This window comes from Pipistrellus hanaki, assembly GCF_964339955.1.
Source record: "Pipistrellus hanaki genome assembly, chromosome: 15".
NCBI lineage: Eukaryota > Metazoa > Chordata > Mammalia > Chiroptera > Vespertilionidae > Pipistrellus > Pipistrellus hanaki.
Window position 1 is genome coordinate 43675701 of NC_140517.1, and position 21720 is coordinate 43697420.

Consider the following 21720-nt stretch of genomic DNA (forward strand, 5'->3'; position numbering starts at 1 on the left):
GCCTGATGATGCCTCATTGGTTTAGAATAGGTGTTCTCAAGCTGTATGGTCCCCAGCCAGCGGCTGTCCTTCTTTGCACCTGTTTCTTTGGTGGCAAAATGGGGATTGCAATAGCGCCTACCTTACAGGGCTGCTAACTTTAAATAAAAAGCCAAGGCCTACTAAGTACTTAAGTGCAGGCTTGGGACGCACTGAGCGATGATGACAAACCTCAACCAGCCTTTCTTATGCTAAGAGCGTTTTCGCAGCTTTTAGACTACTGGCTAGAGTCCTCTCCTTGCGCATGCGCGTCCGACTCCCCTTCCCCCCCCACCCGCCTTTTATGCCAGTGGGCGCGGCTTACACTATCGCAGGGGGTGATGGGCGGGGTCAAGGGACTACTTCCGGGATTTCCCTCTCAAAAATAACAAAAAACCTCTTTGTATGACCGGCAGTAAGGATGAGCCAGCGGGGATTGGACAGGAGACCAACAGCCCCACCCCTTTCGAGCCTGTCTTCCGAGTTGGCCAATTGCAAGCTTTGGGGGGCGGGCTCTTCTCTGGGGGGGCGGGACCGAGGGACGGGCGTCCTATCTGACGAATGGGAACTTGGTTGTGAGGAAGCCGGAGCCAATCAGAAGTGAAGAGCCCTGATCCTGGGGCGGGGCTGGAGCTTCGGCGGTTGAACCGCTCGCGCGGAGGGTGGCGGCGGCGGAGAAGGTGAGCGGCGCGGAGAGCAGAGCGGCGGGTGCGCGGGCCGGGTTGGCGGTGGGTGAGGTGGGGGGAGGGGGTCCCTTGGGCAGCCGACCCCGCCGTGTGGGAACCGGGAGGGGGTGCCCTTGAGCGCGGGTGGGCGCTGTGATGAGGGCCCTGAGGCAGGGGGCGGACTGCGAGCCTGAGGATGTTTTGTATTTCGCAGGAGCATCTTTATTGGGGGAAGTGTGCAAGGCAGGAGACAGACAGCAGGTGGTAAAATATAGAAACGCCCTGGTGATAACTAGCCTTGCGATCTCACGGCGGTTTTCAGGCAGAGGGTTCTTACAGCGCAGCCCGGAGGGGCGGGGGCCCTGCAATGGCTCTGATTTGGGGGGAGGGCATATGCAGAAGCAGTATTGGGAGCGGGGAGCGAGGTCTCCGGAGAGGAGGGTGCGCTTCAATGAGGTGCAAGGCTCAGCCTTTACTGGAACTGAGCGTGTGCAAAGTACCCATCGAGTGTGTCATGTGAATTAACTCCTTAAACTTTTTTTTTAATATATATATTTTATTGATTTTTTACAGAGAGGAAAGGAGAGGGATAGAGAGCTAGAAACATTGATCAGCTGCCTCCTGCACTCCCCCAAGGTACATGCCCTTGACTGGAATCGAACCTGGGACCTTTCAGTCCGCAGACCGACGCTCTATCCACTGAGCCAAACCGGTCTGGCAAACTTTTTTTTTTTTTTTTGCCTTAGGAGAAACTTGCTGTTTTTATTTTTGTTTTCCCCCCTCCATTTTATTTACTTATTTATTAAAATATATTTTATTGATTTTTTTTTTTTTTTTTTTTTTTTTTTTTTACAGAGAGGAAGGGAGAGGGATAGAAAGTTAGAAACACCCATCAGCTACCTCCTGCACACTCCCCACTGGGGATGTGCCCGCAACCAAGGTACATGCCCTTGACCGGAATGGAACCTGGGACCCTTGAGTCCACAGGCCCATGCTCTATCCACTGAGCCAAACCGGTTAGGACCCCCTCCATTTTATTAAGGTATTATTATATGTGTACATATCTCACCATTGCCCCACCCCTCCTCCCCACTCCCATATGCCCTCCTTAAACTTTCTAACAGCTCTATTGTGGTTAAGGCTGTGGCCTCCGGTTGCTAGGGTTGGAATCCCGGCCTTGCCACTGGCCCTGCCCTGGAACCATAGGGTGGCGTGGCGGAGTGATTTCACCCGTTGTGCCCCAGCTCCATCATGGGTGGAACGACCTCTTCTCTGACGGTTCCCGGCCTTGCGCAGGGTTTGGGCTTCAGGTAGTCTCCATGGTGATATGTCCAGGCTGGCTGTCCGCGGTGAAACCCAGAGATCCAATGGCCGACCCTTTTCTACTTGCGAGTGCAAAGGACAAGCAGACCTGAAAAACTTGTCCCAAACCAAACTCATGGTTTTTTTGTTTGTTTGTTTGTTTGTTTGTTTTTTCCCCTTCAACCTCCAAACCCAGTTGATGGCGTTTCCATTTTCCCAGGAACTCGGGACAAAAACCTGGGAATTTCTTTTTTCTCAAAGCGCCCACCTATGCTCTGTCAGCCAGCCGATCTCATCTGCTCTACGTTCAAAACACACCCAGAATCCAGCTACGTCTCACCCCCTCCCTTGCTCCCGCTCTGGCCTAAGCCCTCACCTGTTCCTACTTGGTCTGTTGCAGTGAACTCACTGGGGTCCCTGCCTCTGCCTCTGAGCCCCCGTTCAGGGGGGTCTGGGTAAAACCAGCCGGTTCAGGTCAGGCTGCTCCCCTGCTCAGATCCCCCCCAGTCTCCGCCTCTGGAAGGAGTCCTTGCCAAGCCCACAAGGTCCCACCGGGTCCAGCTCCCCTCCTCCCTGCCCCCAGCTCCTCCCACTCCCTCTTGCTCCCCCTGCCTCAGCCACCCTCGCCTCCTCATGGTCCCTCAAACATGGCAACTCCCGTCCCACCTGGAGAATGTGCTTGCGGTCCCCTCTGGGTCGTGTTCTCCCCAGATGTGCAGCTAGCTGGCTTCCCCCTCACCTTCTTCAGGTCTCTCTTCAAACGTCACCAGGCCCTCGCAGACCAGCCAGGCTAAAACCGTTTCTGTCACTCCCTGGCCCTTCACCACTGGGTTTGAGTTTTCTTTACAACATCACCACCTGACATATGTTTTTTTTTTTAATATATATCCACTGGGATTCTTTTATTTTTTATTTTTTTAGTTATTTATTGATTCCCTTTGAAAAATTTGGGGTCCAGGGGATGCATGACACGTTGAAGTGGGTGGCTGTGGGGACCTCTGAACTGGCCAGAGGGTGAAGCACAATTGTAGGAGTGGATTTCCCGGGGAAAGAGGCCCCCAGGTTTTAGGAGCCCCTCCAAGACCAGAGACCCCTCTGCCAACAAAGCCAGGAGCTTGCTTGGGTCTAGGGACAGGTGCCTGGCAGGACATGTGGGGCTGGGACGGTTGTCACTGGGCCTTTGAGAAAGGGATCATCTGTAGATGAGAGCCAGGGAGCAGTGTTCTGGGCGCCCCTGAGATTAATTGTAAAAGTCATGGACCTGTTCATTTATCTGGGTGTTCAGAGATCTCCTTAGATTCCAGGACTGTGAAAAGTTAAAAACCACTGACCTAGAGTTTCAGGGCTCACTCTTCCTCACAAATGACGTCTCCCGATATCAGACTTTAGGAGGGATCTTCTGGGGAGAGTGAGAGACTAAAGGAGGTGATGGGGAGAGATCAGACGTGGGGGGTCTGCATGAGGGGTGAGCACAGCCCTGGGTGGCTCTGTCTTTGGGACTCTGGACAGGGCCCTCAATCTCGCGGAGCCTCAGTTTCCCTATCTGTGCCCCGGGGAGGGAATGCACTTGCCTTGTCTCTATAGGCCCTTTCAAGCTCAGAAACAACAAGGCAGTGATGACGGTGATGATGGTGATGATGATGACGATGCCAGTTTGTATTGAGTGTTTGCTGTGTGCCAGGCGTGGCTCAATCTCTCTAAGGATTTTAACGTGATTCATTCATTTCCGCCTTCACCCGTCTGGGCACTGTTATCCCCCTAGTTGTCCTCATGACCGTCATCTGGCGCGTTCACCCCTGCTCTCCTCCCTTACCCCCTCCCTCAGGTTGCCCTTCTCGCTGTTCTTAGAACAAACTAGGAACTGCTCATCGTGGGCCTTTACTTGGCTGTCCCCTCGGCCGGGACACTTCCCCAGGCATTCACCTGACTCCTCCCTCCCTCCAGGCCCTGCTCAGAGGGCCTTCCCTGGCCGCCTTAGCAAAAAGAGCAACCCCAGCCGAAACCGGTTTGGCTCAGTGGATAGAGTGTCAGCCTGCGGACTGAAGGGTCCCGGGTCCGATTCCGGTCAAGGGCATGTACCTTGGTTGTGGGCACATCCCCAGTAGAGGGCGTGCAGGAGGCAGCTGATTGATGTTTCTCTCTCATTGATGTTTCTAACTCTCCCTCTCTCTTCCTCTCTGTAAAAAACCAATAAAATATATTATTTAAAAATAAAAAAATAAAAAAAGCAACCCCATCCCCAGCATTCCCTTTCCTCACTACCTGACCTTTCTTACCTCTGACTGCTGCCAGCCTCCTGACAGGAGGGCCATAATCTGGTGCCTAGATCCCCAGCACCCAGGGTGGCGCCTGCTTTAAGGATAAGGAATCCGGCTGCAGGGAAGGCTGAGAAACTTGCTCATGTCCCCGCACGTGGCTCAGCCTGGATGTGAACCCGGGCAGTGGGGCTGCCAGTGTGAGCCGGCCCCTAGGACCCAGGCTGGGCGGAGGCCTGGCTCTCTCTTCCAGCACCGCCTGGAGCCAACCATGAGCAGTAGCTCTTCGGCTTAGAGAGGGTGCTTATGCTCACAGCAGACGGATCCATTAAATCAAGTTTTAATTCAATGTGAACGACTTAGCGTGCCACTGATAATACATAGCGCTGGCTGTTCTCTCCCCGGGACCTCTCTCCGGGGAGTCACATGGCCCTCCCTGCCCTCCAGTTCTCTGCGCAACTGTCAGCCGCTCACGGAGGCCTGCCCTCACCCCTGTTTGAAATCTCTGCCCCCCTCCCCTCCCCAACTCAGTACTCTCCACTCCCCGTCCCCTTCCCAGCTGGATTTTTCTCTGCAAATGTTTGCTGAATGAATGAGTGAATGATGAAAAATATAAAATGAGCATAAGGGTTAATAAATAATCAATAGTATTAATCATGGTTTATTCTATCAGCCAGCATGTTTGGGCATGGTAATGTGCAGGGCACAGACTAAGTGCTTTTATGTGTATTGTTCAACTTAATCCTCACGTCAGCTCTATGAGGTTGGTGCCGTTTTATACCCATTTTCCAGATGGGGAAATGGAGGCAGCGTCTCCTTCCTAAGGTGCCACAGCTGGTGAACGGTAGAACCAGGAAATGAACGCTGGCCTTCCAGCCCCTGAGCCCGGGCTCTCAGCCCCGCGGGGTCCCTGTTTCATTCCCTTCTCCAGTGACCCTGACCATGGACCAGCCGGCCGGCCTGCAGGTGGACTACGTGTTCCGGGGGGTGGAGCACGCTGTGCGCGTGGCGGTGTCGGGGCAGGTGCTGGAGCTGGAGGTGGAGGACCGGATGACGGCCGACCAGTGGCGGGGCGAGTTCGATGCCAGCTGTGAGTGTGCCTGCCTGGGTGGGCTCGCCTGTTCTTCCCGGATCAGCTTCTCCTAGGACAGTGTTTCCCAAAGTGTGGTCCGCGCACCCCCAGGGGTACCGGGAGAGTTAGGTGGGGGTACGCGTTGCACCGGAGTTCGGTGGGGATATGCACTGCACCGTGCTTAGCTGCGCCTGATTCTTCGTTCTCTTGAGGACGAGGGGCACTCAGCGTTACGGAAATTATAGAAGGGGTGCACATATGTCAGAAGTTTGGGAAACACTGTCTGAGAAGATGAGGCCAGCTGGGGTCCTGGCCCCTGCCCTTGGACCTGACCAGAAGCTCTAAGTGGGGAGCGGGGTAGGGCTCATCCCTCAGCCGGAGGCCCCGGAGTCCGGGAACTGCAGAAAGCGTGGAGGCATTGCCCTGGGATGGGGCAGTGCCAGGCCTCAGGAAGGACTTTTCTCCCCACCCAGTCATCGAAGATTTGACTCACAAGACAGGGAACTTCAAACAGTTCAGCATCTTCTGTAACATGCTGGAGTCGGCCCTTACCCAGGTAGGGACCAAGCGGGGGCTGGGGAGCGCTCCGTCCCCTGGATTCCTGGGGGCAGAAGCCGTGGGATGTATGCAAGACCTTCCCTCTCCTCCTTCATCGAAGGGGCAGGGCTGTGGCTTTCTCTTCTTCTTCTTTCCCAGATGTAAATGCCTTATTTTGGTTCTAATGAGAATTATTCTCATGTAGAATATTCAGGTCACAGAGAAATGTAAAGAAGAAAGAAAAAAATCACTCCTAATGCTCCTGGTAATATTTTGGTGAAGATCTGGTCATTTATTCATTTCTCTATTCATTTGTGAATCTGTGTGTGTATGTGTGTGTGTGTGTGTGTGTGTGTGTGAGAGAGCGCGCATGCATTTACATATCTATGATTATACAGGGCGGGGCAAAAGTTTGTTTACAGTGTGAGTATGCAAAACACAGAATTTATTCTTGTGTTATTATCTATTAATTCTTGTATTATTTTTCATACGAACAACTGTAAATCTACTTTTGTCCTGTATATGTTTGATACTTTTGCCCTGCATATAGTTAATCCTCGTCCAAGGATATTTTTTCATTGATTTTTAGGGAGGGTGGGAGAGAGAGGGCAAGACAGAGAGAAACATCGATGTGAGAGAAACACATCGATTGGTTGCCTCCTGCATGAAGGGCAGGGAGGAGCCTGCGATTGAGGTATGAGCCCTTGACCGGGACTCTGATCCTCAGGTTGACGCTCTATCCACTGAGCCAGACCGGCTCGGGCTAGTTGACATATTTCCCTAGGAATTCTATAATCTGCTTTTGAAAGATTCAACAATATTTCATAAACATTTAGTTACATTAGTGAATATAGCTAATGTTGGCATGCGGACACAGCAGTGAACAGAGACGAAGTCCCTGTCTCCATGAAGCTGACATTCTAGTGGGAGAGAGACAATTGAAAAATATTATGTAATGTCAAGTAGTTAAAACTAGTACTAGGAAGGAAAGCGCTGGTTGAAACTTAGAGCGACAGGGGAATGCTACTTAGGAGTCATTTTAAAACTGCTAACAGGAGGCTGCTGGGGTCTCCTCTGTGTTCAGTCCATGGGGAAATTCTGCCTCACCTGGACATGTGCTCCAAAGGAAGCCCTTTCTTAGTGTTTTCAGATAACTGTGCATGTCTTTCTTAGCTAACATTATTAACACTGGATAGGTGGTGCTTTCCTTTATTCTTTTAAATAAATCTTTATTTTTTTTTTTAAAAAAATATTCTATTGATTTTTCACAGAGAGGAAGAGAGAGTGATAGAGAGCCAGAAACATCGATGAGAGAGAAACATTGACCAGCTGCCCTCCGCACGCCTCCCCCGGGGATGTGTCCACAACCAAGGTACATGCCCCTGACCGGAACTGAACCCCGGACCCTTCACTCCGCAGGCCAGTGCTCCATCCACTGAGCCAAACTGGCCAGGGCAAAAATCTTTATTGTGGAAAGTATCACAGATGCCTCCTCCCGCTTTACCTCTTCTAGCCCGCCCCAAACCTCCACCCCAGGCCTTCACCACCCATCACCTGTGTCCATGGGTTATGCCTGTGTGCATACAAGTTCTTTGGTTGATCTCCTCCCACCTTCCCTCCCTCCCACCAGGTGGTAATTTCTTTCAGGTTGGTGGCATTGTGGAATCTGAAACCACCGCAATGAACTTTTTGTATTCTGTTACACTGAAATCTACTGGTGTATTTGGCCTGGACCTATTATCCATTTTGTAACTTCACTTACTGGTCATTTGGAAATACTGGTTCACTGAGTTGTGTAGCTCTTCCAGATGTTGTCCCCTGTCATACAACACCAGGAAGTCCCATTAGTTGGGACTTCCTAATCTCGCCAGGAAAGTCTTGCAACATCCCGAGGCTGTGCAGTGCACTGCGGCAGATACAAGGTTTCCCAAATTCCCATTTTCGCTTTGACATTTGAGGTTTGTTTGTTTTAAAAAAATATATATTTTTTATTGATTTTTTACAGAGAGGAAGAGAGAGAGATAGAGAGCCAGAAACGTCGATGAGAGAGAAACATCGACCAACTGCCTCTTGCATACCCCCTACCGGGGATGTGCCCGCAACCAAGGTACATGCCCCTGACCGGAATCGAACCTGGGACCTTTCAGTCCGCAGGCTGACGCTCTACCACTGAGCCAAACCGGTTTCGGCATGACATTTGAGTTTTATCGTTGGCAGCAAACACCGTCAGCTGTTTCTCTGGACGTGACAGCCTCACTCTGTTCATTTTTGAGAAAATGCCTGCCAGACACCCAAGGCTGAATAACCCTGGTTTTGTCTGTCAGTGGTTCTTCTGAGTAAAAATAGCGTTTTGTAAAAAAGTGGCCAACTTAGCTCAAAACTCGATGGCGCAGTGCTTCCTGAGCCAGCTGTCGCTGGTGTGCAGCGGGCTGCGTGCTGCCCGTTTTGTCACAGAGAGGAGCACAAAGCCGGGCACGTAAGGGATGCGATGCAATAAAATTAATACATTTCACAGCGTCATCAAGAATATTCCCAGGTCCCATTTCCTGTGTTTTGTCTGTCTGCTTATTTTGCCTTCCTGGTCCCCCTCTGAGACGGCACGGCAGGTAGTGACTGCTAGGACATTTGGTGCCACGGGCTGAATTTCTTAATGGCCCCAGCGTATTTACCCACCGTTACTTTTGCACCATTAGTGTAACACACACAGCGCAAGGGCAAAATGATCTTAACTTTCTAATGCAAATTGTGTTGACCTCTTGGGCTCCCTGGAAGGGTCTCGGGGATCCCCAGGGGTTGGCGGGCAGTACTTGGACAGCCACAGTCCCAAGCTGTCCTCATGGCTGAGAGTTTAGTTCTTTCTAGTTTCTCCCTCTGACCATGTCCTAGTGTCAGCACCTTGGACAGGGCCACCTTGCTCATCAGGCGCAGCCTAGGAAAGCCCCAATGGCTCCCAGAGCAGGTCAGGGCGCGGCCCAGTGAGTGGGTTGGGTGCTCTAGGTATGGCCACGTTGAATCTTTTTAAAAAATATATTCTGTTACACCTTGGAATGTTACGCCGCCCTGGCAGTTAGCCAATCCTGTGTTGCCAGATACCTTACCACCTTGCCACTCAGTGCCTAAACCAATTATACACTGTCAAAGACCCCTCTGCATAGGCAACCCTGCCCCCCTTTGTTTCTGCTGTATATATACAGTCATTTCAAAGAATAAAGTTGAGGCTTGATCAGAAAAAAAAAATATATATATATATATATATACATATATATACATATATATGTGTGTGTGTGTATATATATATATATATATATATATATATATATATATATATATATAAATAATATATTCACATGTGTCATACACAAGGCCCGCGGGCCAAATCCAGCCCGCCAGGCCTTGCAATGTGGCCCGCACCGCGCTGTCATCACTGCATTCCGCTGTCAGTTTATGACATTGTCAGTTTATGACTGTTCAGTAAACCATTCGGCCCGCGATTTAGGCTGGATTTTAGATTTTGGCCCCTTCTCTGATTGAGTTCGACACCACTAATATATATATTCTATTGATTTTTCACGCAGAGGAAGAGAGAGGGATAGAGAGTTAGAAACATCAATGAGAGAGAAACATCGATCAGCTGCCTCTTGCACACCCCCTACTGGGATGTGCCTGCAACCAAGGTACATGCCCTTGACCGGAATCGAACCCGCTACCTTTCAGTCCGCAGGCCTACGCTCTATCCACTGAGCCAAACCGGTTTCGGCGGCCACATTGAATCTGTGGCAGCTCCTCCTACCTTCTCTCCACAGAGCAGCGAGTCAGTCACCCTGGACCTGTTGACCTACACAGACCTGGAGTCCCTGCGGAACCGCAAGATGGGCGGCCGCCCAGGTCCCCCGGCCTCGAGGTCGGCCCAGCTCAACTCCAAGCGCTACCTGATTCTCATTTACTCCGTGGAGTTTGACAGGTGGGACCAAGGACCGGCTTAGGGCCAGGCTGGCTCTAGGGGGGCGGACGGGAGAGGAGGTGGTTAGACCTCAGGAACCCGGTACCCAGGGTCGGTGGGGATATTGCTTTGAGCTTGCCTTTGGAGTCTTCATTGTTGAGGTTTGTGTCACTTAGTATTGTGTTTAGCTACAAGCACCAGCGCCTTAAACAAACATTAGTTATCACTTAACAAGATGTCTAGGCAGGTGGCCGAAATCAACAATTTCATTAGAGACTTGAGCTCCTTATGGTTTTTTGTTTGTTTTCTTGTGTCATCCTTAAAGCGTTGGCATTTTTTTTTTTTTTAAATCCTCACCTGAGGATATTTTTTCCATTGACATTTTTAGAGTGAGTGGAAGGGAGGGAGAGGGGGAGAGAGAGAAACAGTGATGTGAGAGAGAAACAGTGGTGGCCTCTGTACTCACCCCAGACCCGGGCTGGGGATGGAACCTGCAATCAAGGAGCGCGTCCTTGACTGGGAATCAAACCGAGGGCAGGCTCTCTAACCACTGAACCAAACCGGCCAGGCCAACGTGTTGGCATTTTGATTTTGTCTGTATCTCTTCATGAGTCACAAGGGGCTGCTGGGACTTGAGGCATCGCACCCGTATCCAAGCAAGAGGAAGGGGAACGGGGCCGTGCTTGCTAAATGCAGCTACTGTCTTATCAGGAAAACTGTTTCCCGAAGACTCCCAACAGACTTTCTGTAACATGTGGCCGGAGATGGTCATGTGACCTTTCCCGCAGTATTTGGCGCTAAGTGGTCATAGGAAAGGGATGCTGGGAAAATGAGTGGCTCTCTGTCTTTAGAGCGGAGGCAGGAAGGGAGAAGGGCGTTGGGAATGGCGGTTGGGTAGCTGGGCACAGCGTCTGGTCCGGTAATGAATAGCTCCTGGATTTTGCCGTGGGAAGTTATCAATCTTCTATGAGAAGCGCTTGGTGGGGCAACTCATCCAGGTGCCCTTCCTTACTCCAGCCTGGGGGACCAGGCCAGGGTCCCAGGGCCTCTCAGTTCAGATTGTGCTTGGCTGCAAGTGACATGACCCAGGGGTTCCACAGCTGCTATATAAGAGGGTGGGGGCGGCGGGCAGGGGGCGCTGACTGGTGCACAGGGGGCAGGGAGGCCGGGAAGCTGTGTTTGAACGTAAGCCTCTGGAAAGGTGAGGCTGTTGGAATTGTGTGCTTTTGTACCCAAGGCTCTCAGGGTCTGGTAGACGCCCTCGGGATTCTGAGATGCCGCGGTTCTAATCCTCAGGATTCACTACCCGCTGCCCCTCCCGTACCAGGGCAAGCCGGACCCCGTGTTCCTTCAGGGCATCATCCGCTCACTGAAGGAGGAGCTGGGCCGCCTCCGAGGGCTGGACGGCCAGGACCCCCGGGACACCCGGGATGCTGAGATCTGGCACCTGCGGGAGCAGTGAGTCTGGGCCGGGCGGGCAGCTGGGGCTGTGGGCGGGGACACATCCCACCATGCACTGCGGCACCCTGTGCTCAGCTCTGTTGGGAGGAAGGCGGCCCATCATTCACCAGGTATTTATTCCGAGCTCCCCTGGCCGCCATGTGCTGGGTGGTGCTGGGGTCACAGTGGTGACCAGACAACCGTGGCCCTGCCCTCCGGGGACTCCAGGCCCGTGGGGGAGACAGATCTGTGAAGACGCAGCGTGGGGAGGTTGGGGATCCCGGAGAGGGAGCTGACCCGGCCTGGTAAGGGTGGTACTGCAGGCAAAGGGAACAGCATGGCAAAGAGGGTGGGAGAAAGTGCGCTGTTCGGTGCCTCTTTAGTGCTGGCCCCCTCCCTGCCCCATGAGTGGCCGCCACAGGCCGCTGGATGTGGGTACATAAGCACCGAGTGCATCACTGCGAGGGGAGAGGAGTGAGGACCGGAGCCTGCGCTGTGGGGCTGCCGCAGGAACCTGGTCCGGTCTTGGGCTGGGTCAGCGAAGGCGCTGGGGAGGGCGTTCTGGGCAGAAGGAACGGCATGTGCAAAGGCCTGTGTTAGGTGGGAATGTGGTGAGAACAGGGGGCTGAGAGGGAAGTGAGCAAAGGCTTTGGCCGTACGGCGTGCCTGCTGCGTGCTGTGGGCTGAGGAGGCGCGAACTGGGACCGGGTCTCTACCTGGAGGAGGACCCACACATTGAGGGGGCGGGAGCTAACAGTAGTAATAATAATCCTATATAATAAAGATGTGATGTGCAAATGGTTGTTACACCATAAAGAGTAACCGCCATCTGCATAGTGACCCGATGACGGATCAGCAGGAGGGTGGGGCAGCGAGCTGCAGTGGGCTGCGGACAGCTACAGGGGGGGCAGGGCAGCGAGCTCTGAGCGGGGAGAGGGGGAGGGGGACAAGGGGAGCTACAGGGGGGGCAGGGCAGCGAGCTCTGAGCGGGGAGAGGGGGAGGGGGACAAGGGGAGCTACAGGAGGGTGGGCAGCGGGCGAAGAGCTGCTGGAGGGCGGCAGCGAGCTGCTGGTGCACGGATTCGTGTGCAGGGCTCCTAGTAATAGTAATACCAGTAGCAGATGTTGTTTAGCATTCAACAGGGTGCTCAGTGCTTTATGATTGGGGCCTCACAAAGGAGGCACTGCTGTCATCCCTGTTTCACACACGAGGATACTGAGGCCCAGAGGTTGGAGAGCTTGCCCCAGGTCACGTGATTAATATGGCCAGGCTGGATCTTGAATCCAGGCAGCCAGCATCACTTTTGTTTTGGTAATCCTCACCTGAGGACATTTTTTCTTCCCTTGATTTTCAGAGTGAGTGGAAAGGAGGGTGAAACATTCTTGTGAAAGAGACACATCCATTGGTTGCCTCCCAAAAGTGTCCCCACGAACTTGCAACCGAGGTATATGCCCTTGACCGGAACTGAACCCTCACCCTTCAGTCCATAGGCCTATGGTCTAACCACTGAGCAAAACCGACGAGGGCACCACTGTGCACTCTCGGCAGCTACTAGCCCAGGGCTGAGTCCTCAGTGCCCACAGGGAGGACCAGCCTCTCCCTGGCGGGTGTGAGAGCTCAGGGGCTGGAGAGCCCTGTGGGCCCTGCGGGAGGGGCTTTACCTCCAGCTCCTCAGGAGCTGCCCAGGCCTGGTGTGTGCCTGCATGCGTGTTTCTCAGGCTGGCCACAAGGTGGCGCCCTCTGCCCTGAGATCCACAGCTTGGCAGTGGCTGCTGCTTTAGCGAGTTTAAGATTTATTCGTTCATTCATTCAATATTTAACGAGTTCATACTGTGTGTCAGACACATCACCCAGCACTATGAATGTTTTTTTTTTTGGGGGGGCCCTTAATCAGTGCCAGACCAGTCTAAGCACTCTTCCTAGATTCCTACACGCTATAGGTATTTTATTATTAGTGTCCCACTTCACAGAGGGAAGTGGAACTGCCCGAGGTCGCCCAGCTGGTCATAAGTGTGGCAGAGCTGGATGCAGGCAGCCTGGTCACAGAGCCCAGGCTCCTTCCCTCTGGCCTACAGCGGTGACTGTCCTCAGGGGGGAGGACCCAGACAGAAGACAGGTGATCCCACTGATAAGCACCAGCGGAAGCCAGGAGGGAAATGCAGGGAGAGCCAGGAGAGCAGAGGCAGGGAGCGGCCTCCCTGGGCGGTGATGTCTGAAGGATGAGCGGAGTCCTTCCGCCTGGAGAGGGAGGAGGGTTGGGGGGAGTGGGGAGGGAGCATATTTGCTAAGGGAAGCTTGGGGAAGGGGAAGGTGAGAGGAGTGGGGGAGGGGATAGCCGCTGGAAGGGGCTGAATGGGAAACTCCTTGGAGGGTTTGGGGAGCCACAGAATTTGAAAAGCATTTTATTAGGAAACATTCCAAACACACACACACACACACACACACACACACACACACACACACGGAAGTAGGCAGTAGTATAATGCGCATGCGCTTGAGACCCGGCCTCAGGGGTCACGGCATTTTGCCCATCTTTGTTTGTTCTATGTTCCTCCCTCTCCCTGAGAAAAAAATTCAGTATGTTTTTTTTCTTTCTTTTTTAAAAAATATATATTTTATTGACTTTTTACAGAGAGGAAGAGAGAGGGATAGAGAGTTAGAAACATCGATGAGAGAGAATCATCAATCAGCTGCCTCTTGCACACCCCCTACTGAGGATCGAGCCTGTAAGCAAGATACATGCCCTTGACCAGAATCGAACCCAGGACCCTTCAGTCTGAAGGCCGACGCTCTAGCCACTGAGCCAAACCGGTTTCGGTTTACTGTAGCTTTATAATTAATCTGATATGGGCAGAGCAAGTTTTTCCCTTTTGTTTCTCATTTTCAAGATATTTCTGTTGTTATTAATCATCACGTGAGCATATTTCCCTCCAATGATTTTATTTTTACTTTTATTTATTTAAAAAAATATATATTTATTGATTTTTTTTTACAGAGAGGAAGGGAGAGGGATAGAGAGTTAGAAACATTGATGAGAGAGAAACATTGACCAACTGCCTCCTGCACACCTCCTACTGGGGCTGTGCCCGCAACCAAGGTACATGCCCTTGACCGGAATCGAACCTGAGACCCTTTGTTTCACAGGCCAACGCCCTCAACACACTGGCCAGGGCTCAATGTATTTTTGGCAATTTGCATTTCCATATAAATTTCAGAATCAATAGATTTTTCAGTACAAGCACAAAAAACTTGTTGGACATCTGATTGGCATTGCGTTGAATCAATAGAACTGTTTAGGGAGAGAGCTGAGATCTTTACAAATACTGTAGTTTGTATTCCAGTCTATAAACAGTTTCTCTCTCTATTTGTCTCATTTAATGTCTCAATAATGTTGTTCCATCCCACTTTATTTATTTTAAAAATATATTTTATTGATTTTTTCACAGAGAGGAAGGGAGAGAGATAGAGAGCCAGAAACGTCGATGAGAGAGAAACATCGACCAGCTGCCTCTTGCCCACAACCAACGTACATGCCCCTGATCGGAATCGAAACTGGGACCTTTCAGTCCTCAGACCGACGCTCTACCACTGAGCCAAACCTGTTTTGGCAGCCATCCCACTTTAGATGCCCTTGTTAGTGGTTTCTTTACTTTAAATGTAAGCCATATTGCTTTTTGTATAGTTGATATGTATGTATTAGAAACTTCAGTCAAATGTCTTATTTATCTAGATTTTTTTTGGTTTTCAATGTTTACAAATGAGCTTTGCTAATTCCCTCTCAATCCTTTTCTTTCCTTTCAATTTCTTGCCTCATGGCACTGGCGAGACCTGCAGAATGCTGAGTAGTAGAGCTACCAGCAGGTGGCATCCTGGTTTTGATTGCAAAGGGGAAATTCAGTATTTTGCCCCAAATATGGGCACCTATTTATATTTCAGATCTGTAATTGGTTTTGATCTTCAGGCCAGGTAGTAACCACTGAGTTAATATACAGTTTTGGCAGCTATTGACAATCAGTGGCTAGATGGATTTTTTTATTAGGGGTTTTAAATGACAGTGATCTAATTCTCTAATACTTTTTGTAGCTGGGATTCATCAATAAAGAAAAGCATTCTCTCATTAACTATCTCGTTTCCCTGAGATACATCTCCTATGGGGAAGGCATGATTCATGCTGGATTTTTTATTTTTATTTTTTTTACTTTAACTTTTGTCAGAAGAATTAGTTGGTTCCCTTACATCCTCCATGGAGATTGATGAGTTTTGTCTAGTTTTTACTATCATCATGAATGCGTGAATTTAAACCGAATTGATGCCATGTTGGTGTCCTATGGCTTTCTGACAAATGACCATAAGCTTCGTGGTTTGAGACCACAGGAATCTCTTGTGTTGCAGCCCGAATCCCAGATGCCTGACGTCACTGTCATTGGGATGAGGTGAAGGTGTGGGCTGGGCAGGGCTCAGCGGGAGAACCCGGTTCTTGCTCTTCCAGCCGGTGGCCGCCATCGTCCTTGGGCTTGTAACCACTTGATGCTAGTCAATGTCTGCCTGTGTAGTGGCATTGCCTTCTCTCTTATAAGGATACTTGTTGGTTATATTTAGGCCCACTTTATAATCTCCTCTTGTTAGGTGCTTGATTTATTATTATTATTTTTTAATCCTCACACAAGGACATGCTTAGAGAGAAGGGAGAGAGAGAGAGAGAGAGAGAGAGAGAGAGAGAGAGAGAGAGAGAGAGAGAGAGAAGAGAGAGAGAGAGAGAGAGAGAGAGAGAGAGAGAGAGAGAGAAACATCAATTGGTTGCCTTCCGTGTGCTCCCTGAGAGAGAGACAGAGACAGAGACAGAGACAGAGAGAGAAACATCAATTGGTTGCCTTCCTTGTGCCCCCCCGACTGGGGATTGAACACAAAACCCAGGCACATGCTCTGACCAGGAATAGAACCGGCAGTTTTTTGGTGCACAGGATGCTGCTGCAATAAGCTGAGGCACTCTGGCTGGGCAAGGGCCTTGATTTCATTGGGCACATCAGAAGGTGACATTCACAGGGCCCGGAGTCTGGGCTGTGTACATTCTGGGAGGCTATTTTCTGGCATGTCACGATGTCCTGGACTTCCTTCTGCTTTTCCAGCCTCAGAACTGGTGTGATTTTCCCAAGGAGCTGTGGCTTCTTTTAGTGGGAAATTGTTTTTAGAGATCACAGTCTGGTTTTTAGGGATGCTAATTGCCATTGGGTTGACATTACTTTTAGGCCTTTTACATTTTTAGAAAGAGAAAAATGATGTCCATGTTAACCTCTTTAATTTGTATGGCTTTTATAAAAAAATATATATATTTCATTGATTTTTTTACAGAGAGGAAGGGAAAGGGAGAGAAAGTTAGCAACATTGATGACAGAAACATCAATCAGCTGCCTCCTGCACATCCCCTACTGGGGATGTGCCCACAACCAAGGTACATGCCCTTGACTGGAATCGAACCTTGGACCCTTCAGTCAGCAGGCCGACGCTCTAGCCACTGAGCAAACTGGTTAGGGCTGTATGTCTTTTCTCATACTGAAAGTCTTAGTTTCTAGTTACAATAACATAATTATTTTCTTTAGCCTAATGACACCAGTATAACTACTAAGAAGAAGAGCACTGAATGAAATTTAAGGTTTCTTTGCAGTTCTCTGTGCCCTTAGACTGTTTCCTACTTGCTAAAATAAAGTATGTGTGTGTGTTTTGTTACTTAACATAATTTCCCAATATGCCACTAACTTTGTTAGGTCTGTTTGAGTGATTGCTTAAAAAGTTTCAGTGATTGCTTTTATTAAAATTTATTTCCATAAAACATTTTCATAGTTCCAAATTCAAAACTAACAAGGAGGTACATTCAGAGGGGTCCAGCTTTTATCCCTGTTGCCATCACTGTTCCTCCCTTTTTAAAGTTTTTGATTTGTCCTTATATATTTTTAAAAATATGAACGTTATAATTTATAATATCCCTTTTTCTTTTACACAGATAGACATACAAAACATTTTTTTTCTGTACTGTTTCTAAACTTATATTCTGTCAGAATATAGAGATCTTCCTGTTCCTCCTTAGGGGTGTGTGGTTCACATTTTAGTGGATGTACCATAGAAATTCAATTCCTGTTGATGCACATTTTGGTTATTTCCACTCTTGATATTACAAAAAGTGCTGCAAGTAGTAGCCTGTGTGTACATCTTTTTCTCAGAGGATTTTGATCACTGTAGTGCCGGATTTATTTGCATTTTAGAAAGAGTCCTCTGGTGAGTGAGCAGCGAGAGGCAGCTAAGGGGCCAGAGGAGGCTGGCACCTCAGGGTTAGGCTTGGAGGGTGTGGAGAAAGATCGGTGCTATATTTCGGAATAAGAACTCAACACAGCCGTGTCCTCCCGTGGGAGGGATGGGGTGATGTGGCCTAGCCCTTGTCACGTGGGGCAAATGGAGGCGAGGAGGGGATGGCACCATGGGGACAGCAGGGAGTGCGGGTTTCCATTTGTGGGGCAGGTGAGATGGTGGTGCGTGTCCGTGGAGGAATGGGGATGACGGGACCGTGCCTCCCGGCTCCGCCAAGCTCTCCTCCCTCTCTCTCCTCCACCCAGGGTGTCGCGCCTGGCTGCTGAGAAGCGAGAACTGGAGGCCCAGCTGGGCCGATCGCGGGAGGAGGCGCTGGCCGGGCGGGCGGCGCGCCAGGAGGCCGAGTCGCTGCGCGGGCTGGTGCGCAGCCTGGAGCTGGAGCTGCGGCAGGAGCGCGGCCTCGGGCCCCGCGGCGCCGGCCGCCGCAGCCAGGACTGCCGCCGCCTGGCCAAGGAGGTGAGGAGGCACGGCGGCCGGCGGGCCCGGGGGCGCAGGCCTGGGCCTCGGACCCGACCTCTGCGCTCTTGTCCCCTCCTTGCAGCTCGAGGAGGTGAAGGCATCCGAGCGGAGCCTGCGCGTCCGGCTGAAGTCGCTGAACTGCGAGCTGGCTGCGTACCGGAGGGGGTGAGGGCGGGGCGGGGCCTGGGCCCAGGGGCGGGGCCTAGCGCCTTGGGGCGGGGCCTAGCGCCTTGGGGCGGGGCCTGCGTTGAATGGAGGGTTGGGAGCGGCTGCCGGATTGCCCCCGGGAAACGGGACTCCAGCAGATGGAAAAGGTGAGGGGTCTGGAGAGGGGGCAGGGCTGGAGGCGGCATTCTGGAGTCGGGCCGCTCGCGGGGACCAGGGAAGGGGGGCCTGAGGGCGGACGTGGCCCCGCAGGCGGGGATCTGGGTGATCGGTGCAGGTCTTTATTGGGGTGGGTGGTAGGTAATTAGTGGGGGAGAACCCGGGAGCTGTGGAGACCTCAGGAGGCAGGCTCAGGGGAAGGGCCGCCGGGCCGTAGGGAAGTGACACGGTGCTTTTTGGAAGGGGCAGTGGGGCTCCGAGGGGGGCGGAGCCCGGGAGGAGGTTCTGGGGGGTCGTGTCCGTGAGCGAGGGCACGGATGTCTGGAACCCGTGGTCCTGACGGTCCGCAGCGGGGAGTCCGGGAAGAGGCTGGGGCAGGGTGGCCGTGGCCGGTGGGAAGCTGACGGCGGGTCCTGTGCTCAGGAGGCGGGCCTCGCCGGCGGGGCCGCGCCCAGCCCGGGAGGACCGCGCCTCGTCGTCCAGGGAGCGGTCCACGTCGCGGGGCCGCGGCGCCGCCCGCTCGTCCTCCCGGGAGAGTGGCCGCGGGGGCCGCGGGCGAGGCTGCCCCGCGCGCACCTCGCCCTCGCCCTCAGGTCTGTGCAGCCTGCCCTGCCCGCGGGGGGCGGGGGGATGGACCAGGGTGGTGGAGGCAGGATCCTGTGACCCAGCCTCTTCCCTCCGCACCTCCCGCCCCATCCCAGGTGGTCGCCTGCCCCGTTTTGACCCCACGGCCTTTGTGAAAGCCAAGGAGAAGAAGCTGCGGGAGATCAAGATGAAGTTAGCACCCATTCCCCCCTCCCGCCCCCATCTCTCTGCCCCTCCCCGCTCCTCTGCTCTGTCCCCCTCTCCCGTGCGTCCCATCACCTGCCGCCCGCCCAGCTCCCCTCCTGCCTCCGGTGGCCTCCGCCCGGGCTGTGCCCGCCGGGCGCCCTCCCCGCGCCGGCTGGCGCTCAGGCGGCTTCTGCTCGGACCCCCAGGCAGCAGCAGCAGCAGCGGCGGCAGCGGCACCGGCTGGGCAGCGGAGGAAGCGGGGACGGGCCGGCCATCTCCTGGGCTCGCCAGACTCGTCCCCCTGCTGCCGTGACGGGCCGAGGGGACGCGGCTAACCGCTCCCGAAACCGCAGCTCCTCGGGTAACCGGGCTGGAGGCCGGCGGGCGGGCTGGGCGGACAGACGGGGCGTGCCGGGGGCTCACCACCCCTCCTCCCTCCAGTGGACAGTTTCCGCAGCCGCTGCTCGTCCGCCAGCTCCTGCAGCGAGTTCGAGGATTTCTCGGGATCCCTCTCTAGGGGGTAACACTTGGGCCGGGATGTGGGGGGATAAGGGGGGTGAGGAGGACGCCTCCATTCAGGTGGCTGGGGAGACTGGGAACAGCCCTGTTGGGAAGCAGAGGGGAGGCTAAGGTGGGAGATGCCGAAGGTCCCTCCCCTTGGTCTCATCCCTCCCTCTTTAGCATTCTCAGCCGCGGGAAGCGGTCCGGATCGGCAACCATGAGTGGGTCCAACACGGTAAGTGTCTTCCCTCAGGCCTCGGAACCATCAGAAGCCGATGCTCCCTTCTCCCGTGTCCAATTCGGGATTGGTTGCAGAGGCGCCTGGAAGTGCTTCTGGACAGAGTGTTCTTGGACCCCTGGATTGGAGGGGAGGAGGGGCCGGTGGAGGGGCAGAGGACACTGGTCAAGAGCACCAGCTCTGGCCACAAATTGCCTCCTACGACCTGTGTGACCCCAAGATAGATTCTCAGTCTCCGTGCCTGTTTCTTTTTAAAAATATATATTTCTATTGGCCCTAGCTGGTGTGGCTCAGTGGATAGAGCATTGGCCAGCGGACTGAAGGGTCCCGGGTTTGATTCCGGTCAAGGGCATGTACCTTGGTTGTGGGCACATCCCCAGTAGGGGGTGTGCAGGAGGCAGCTGATCGGTGTTTCTCATCTATTTTTCTAACTCTATCCCTCTCCCTTCCTCTCTGTAAAAAATCAATAAAATATATATTTAAAAATATTTTTATTGATTTCAGAAAGGTAGGGAGAGAGAGAGAGAAAGAAACATCAGTGATGAGAGCGAATCAGCGATCAGCTGCCTCCTGCACGCTCCCTACTGGGGATCCCAACTAAAACCTGGGCCTGTGCCTGACCAGAATCCAGTGGTGACCTCCTGGTTCATAGGTCCAAACTCAACCACCAGCCACACCAGCCGGGCCTCAGATTCTTTATCAGTTAAACGGGGATGGGAATAGTATTCACTGCGAGGGTTTTGGTGAAGGTAGAAAGTTATAGGTGCCTAATACGTGTCAGCTCTTTATTTTTCCCGAGGTGCTTAGGTGCAGAATTCCCGGTGGGATTTGGGGGGCAGGAGTGGAGGGAGATCACCGGACTCCTCTCCTGTCTCCCCAGTTGCAGAAGTTCACTCCCATGGAACGCGGCCGCCGTCCGAAGCACCTGGCCAATTCTGGGGGCTGGGTCCCCATCAAAGGTGAGCCCGGGACTCCACGTCTCCCCTCACCGCCCCAGAGCCTGCTGGGTGGTACTGAGGGCATGGATCGGGCCCCAGAGCTCCCGGGGCTTCAGCCCCTCACAGCCCCCAAACCCACGTCTGCTCTCACAGAGTACAGCTCTGACTACCAGACAACCGACATAGCGGAGATAGACGCCCGTTTGAAGGCCTTGCAGGAATACATGAACAGACTGGACACAAGGTCATGACCTTGAGAAGGAGCACTGCCCCTCCACCCCTTGCCCACCCATGGATTGGCTGGGGGCGGGGCTGCTGTGTCCTCCCAGCCCCGCCCAGGCCCCGCCCCTCCTTTCCTGGTGCTCTTGGGGTCTCAGGTGTGTGAGGCCCCTACTCCTCTCACTCTCCCAGGCATCGCATGCTGGGAGGGAGGGTCTGTGTATTTTGTAAATAAACATATTTACCCTTGGGATCCCTACACTTATGGCTGAAGGGTAAGGGTGGAGCGGGGAGATATCAGGAGGGGGTGGGGGGGAGACCATTTCTGGGCATGTCTGACTGGGAGGCAGACTGGGGTTCAGGCTCAGGAAAAATCTTGCACCCTAAAGCAGTGAAAGTGGGGGGACCTGCGGGGTGATGGCGAGCAGCCCATCCCCATGGGGTCCCGGCAGAGTCCTGCACAGGACGTCCTGGGCTGTGTGGTGTGGTGGGGAGCCTTGCAGGCTGGGTCCCGGCCTGGGAGGCCCCAAGCTGCTGCCAGTGACATCCGGGCGGCTTGTGCTGGTCCCTGCGCGCTGACCTGAGAACTCCGGCTACTGGGCTGCTCTGAGTTGGCATCTCTGGGTGTGGGTTCAGGGTTGGGGCCTCGGGGCCCCAAGTACCACGAGGACAGAGTGCGA

At 53.0% G+C, this 21720-nt stretch overlaps 1 protein-coding gene across 3 annotated transcripts; it reads left to right on the top strand.

Annotated features, from left to right (window-relative positions):
* Nucleotides 1-618: 618 nt before the first annotated feature.
* CCDC61 (coiled-coil domain containing 61) lies at nt 619-21649 on the top strand. 3 transcript variants are annotated; one of them, XM_084906983.1, is made up of 14 exons: nt 619-726; nt 5172-5330; nt 5786-5868; nt 9653-9810; nt 11086-11247; nt 17836-18046; nt 18132-18214; nt 18797-18966; nt 19075-19150; nt 19351-19505; nt 19586-19664; nt 19826-19880; nt 20764-20842; nt 20975-21649. In XM_084906983.1, the coding sequence occupies exons 2-14, from the start codon at nt 5183-5185 to the stop codon at nt 21070-21072; spliced, it is 1557 nt and encodes a 518-aa protein (XP_084763109.1). In that variant the 5' UTR covers nt 619-726; nt 5172-5182; the 3' UTR covers nt 21073-21649. The 3 variants fall into 3 exon arrangements, with proteins under 3 accessions (XP_084763109.1, XP_084763108.1, XP_084763107.1); XM_084906982.1 differs by having other exon boundaries at nt 18797-19150; XM_084906981.1 differs by having other exon boundaries at nt 663-739; nt 18797-19150.
* The last annotated feature ends 71 nt before the right edge of the window (nt 21650-21720 follow it).

Bases quoted from the DNA above. Each gene is read 5' to 3' on its own strand.
- CCDC61 (XM_084906982.1), top strand. From the start codon at position 5,183: ATGGACCAGCCGGCCGGCCTGCAGGTGGACTACGTGTTCCGGGGGGTG. The intron at 9,811-11,085 runs GTGGGACCAAGG...TCTAATCCTCAG, and splicing joins TACTCCGTGGAGTTTGACAG to GATTCACTACCCGCTGCCCC. The intron at 11,248-17,835 runs GTGAGTCTGGGC...TCCTCCACCCAG, and splicing joins ATCTGGCACCTGCGGGAGCA to GGTGTCGCGCCTGGCTGCTG.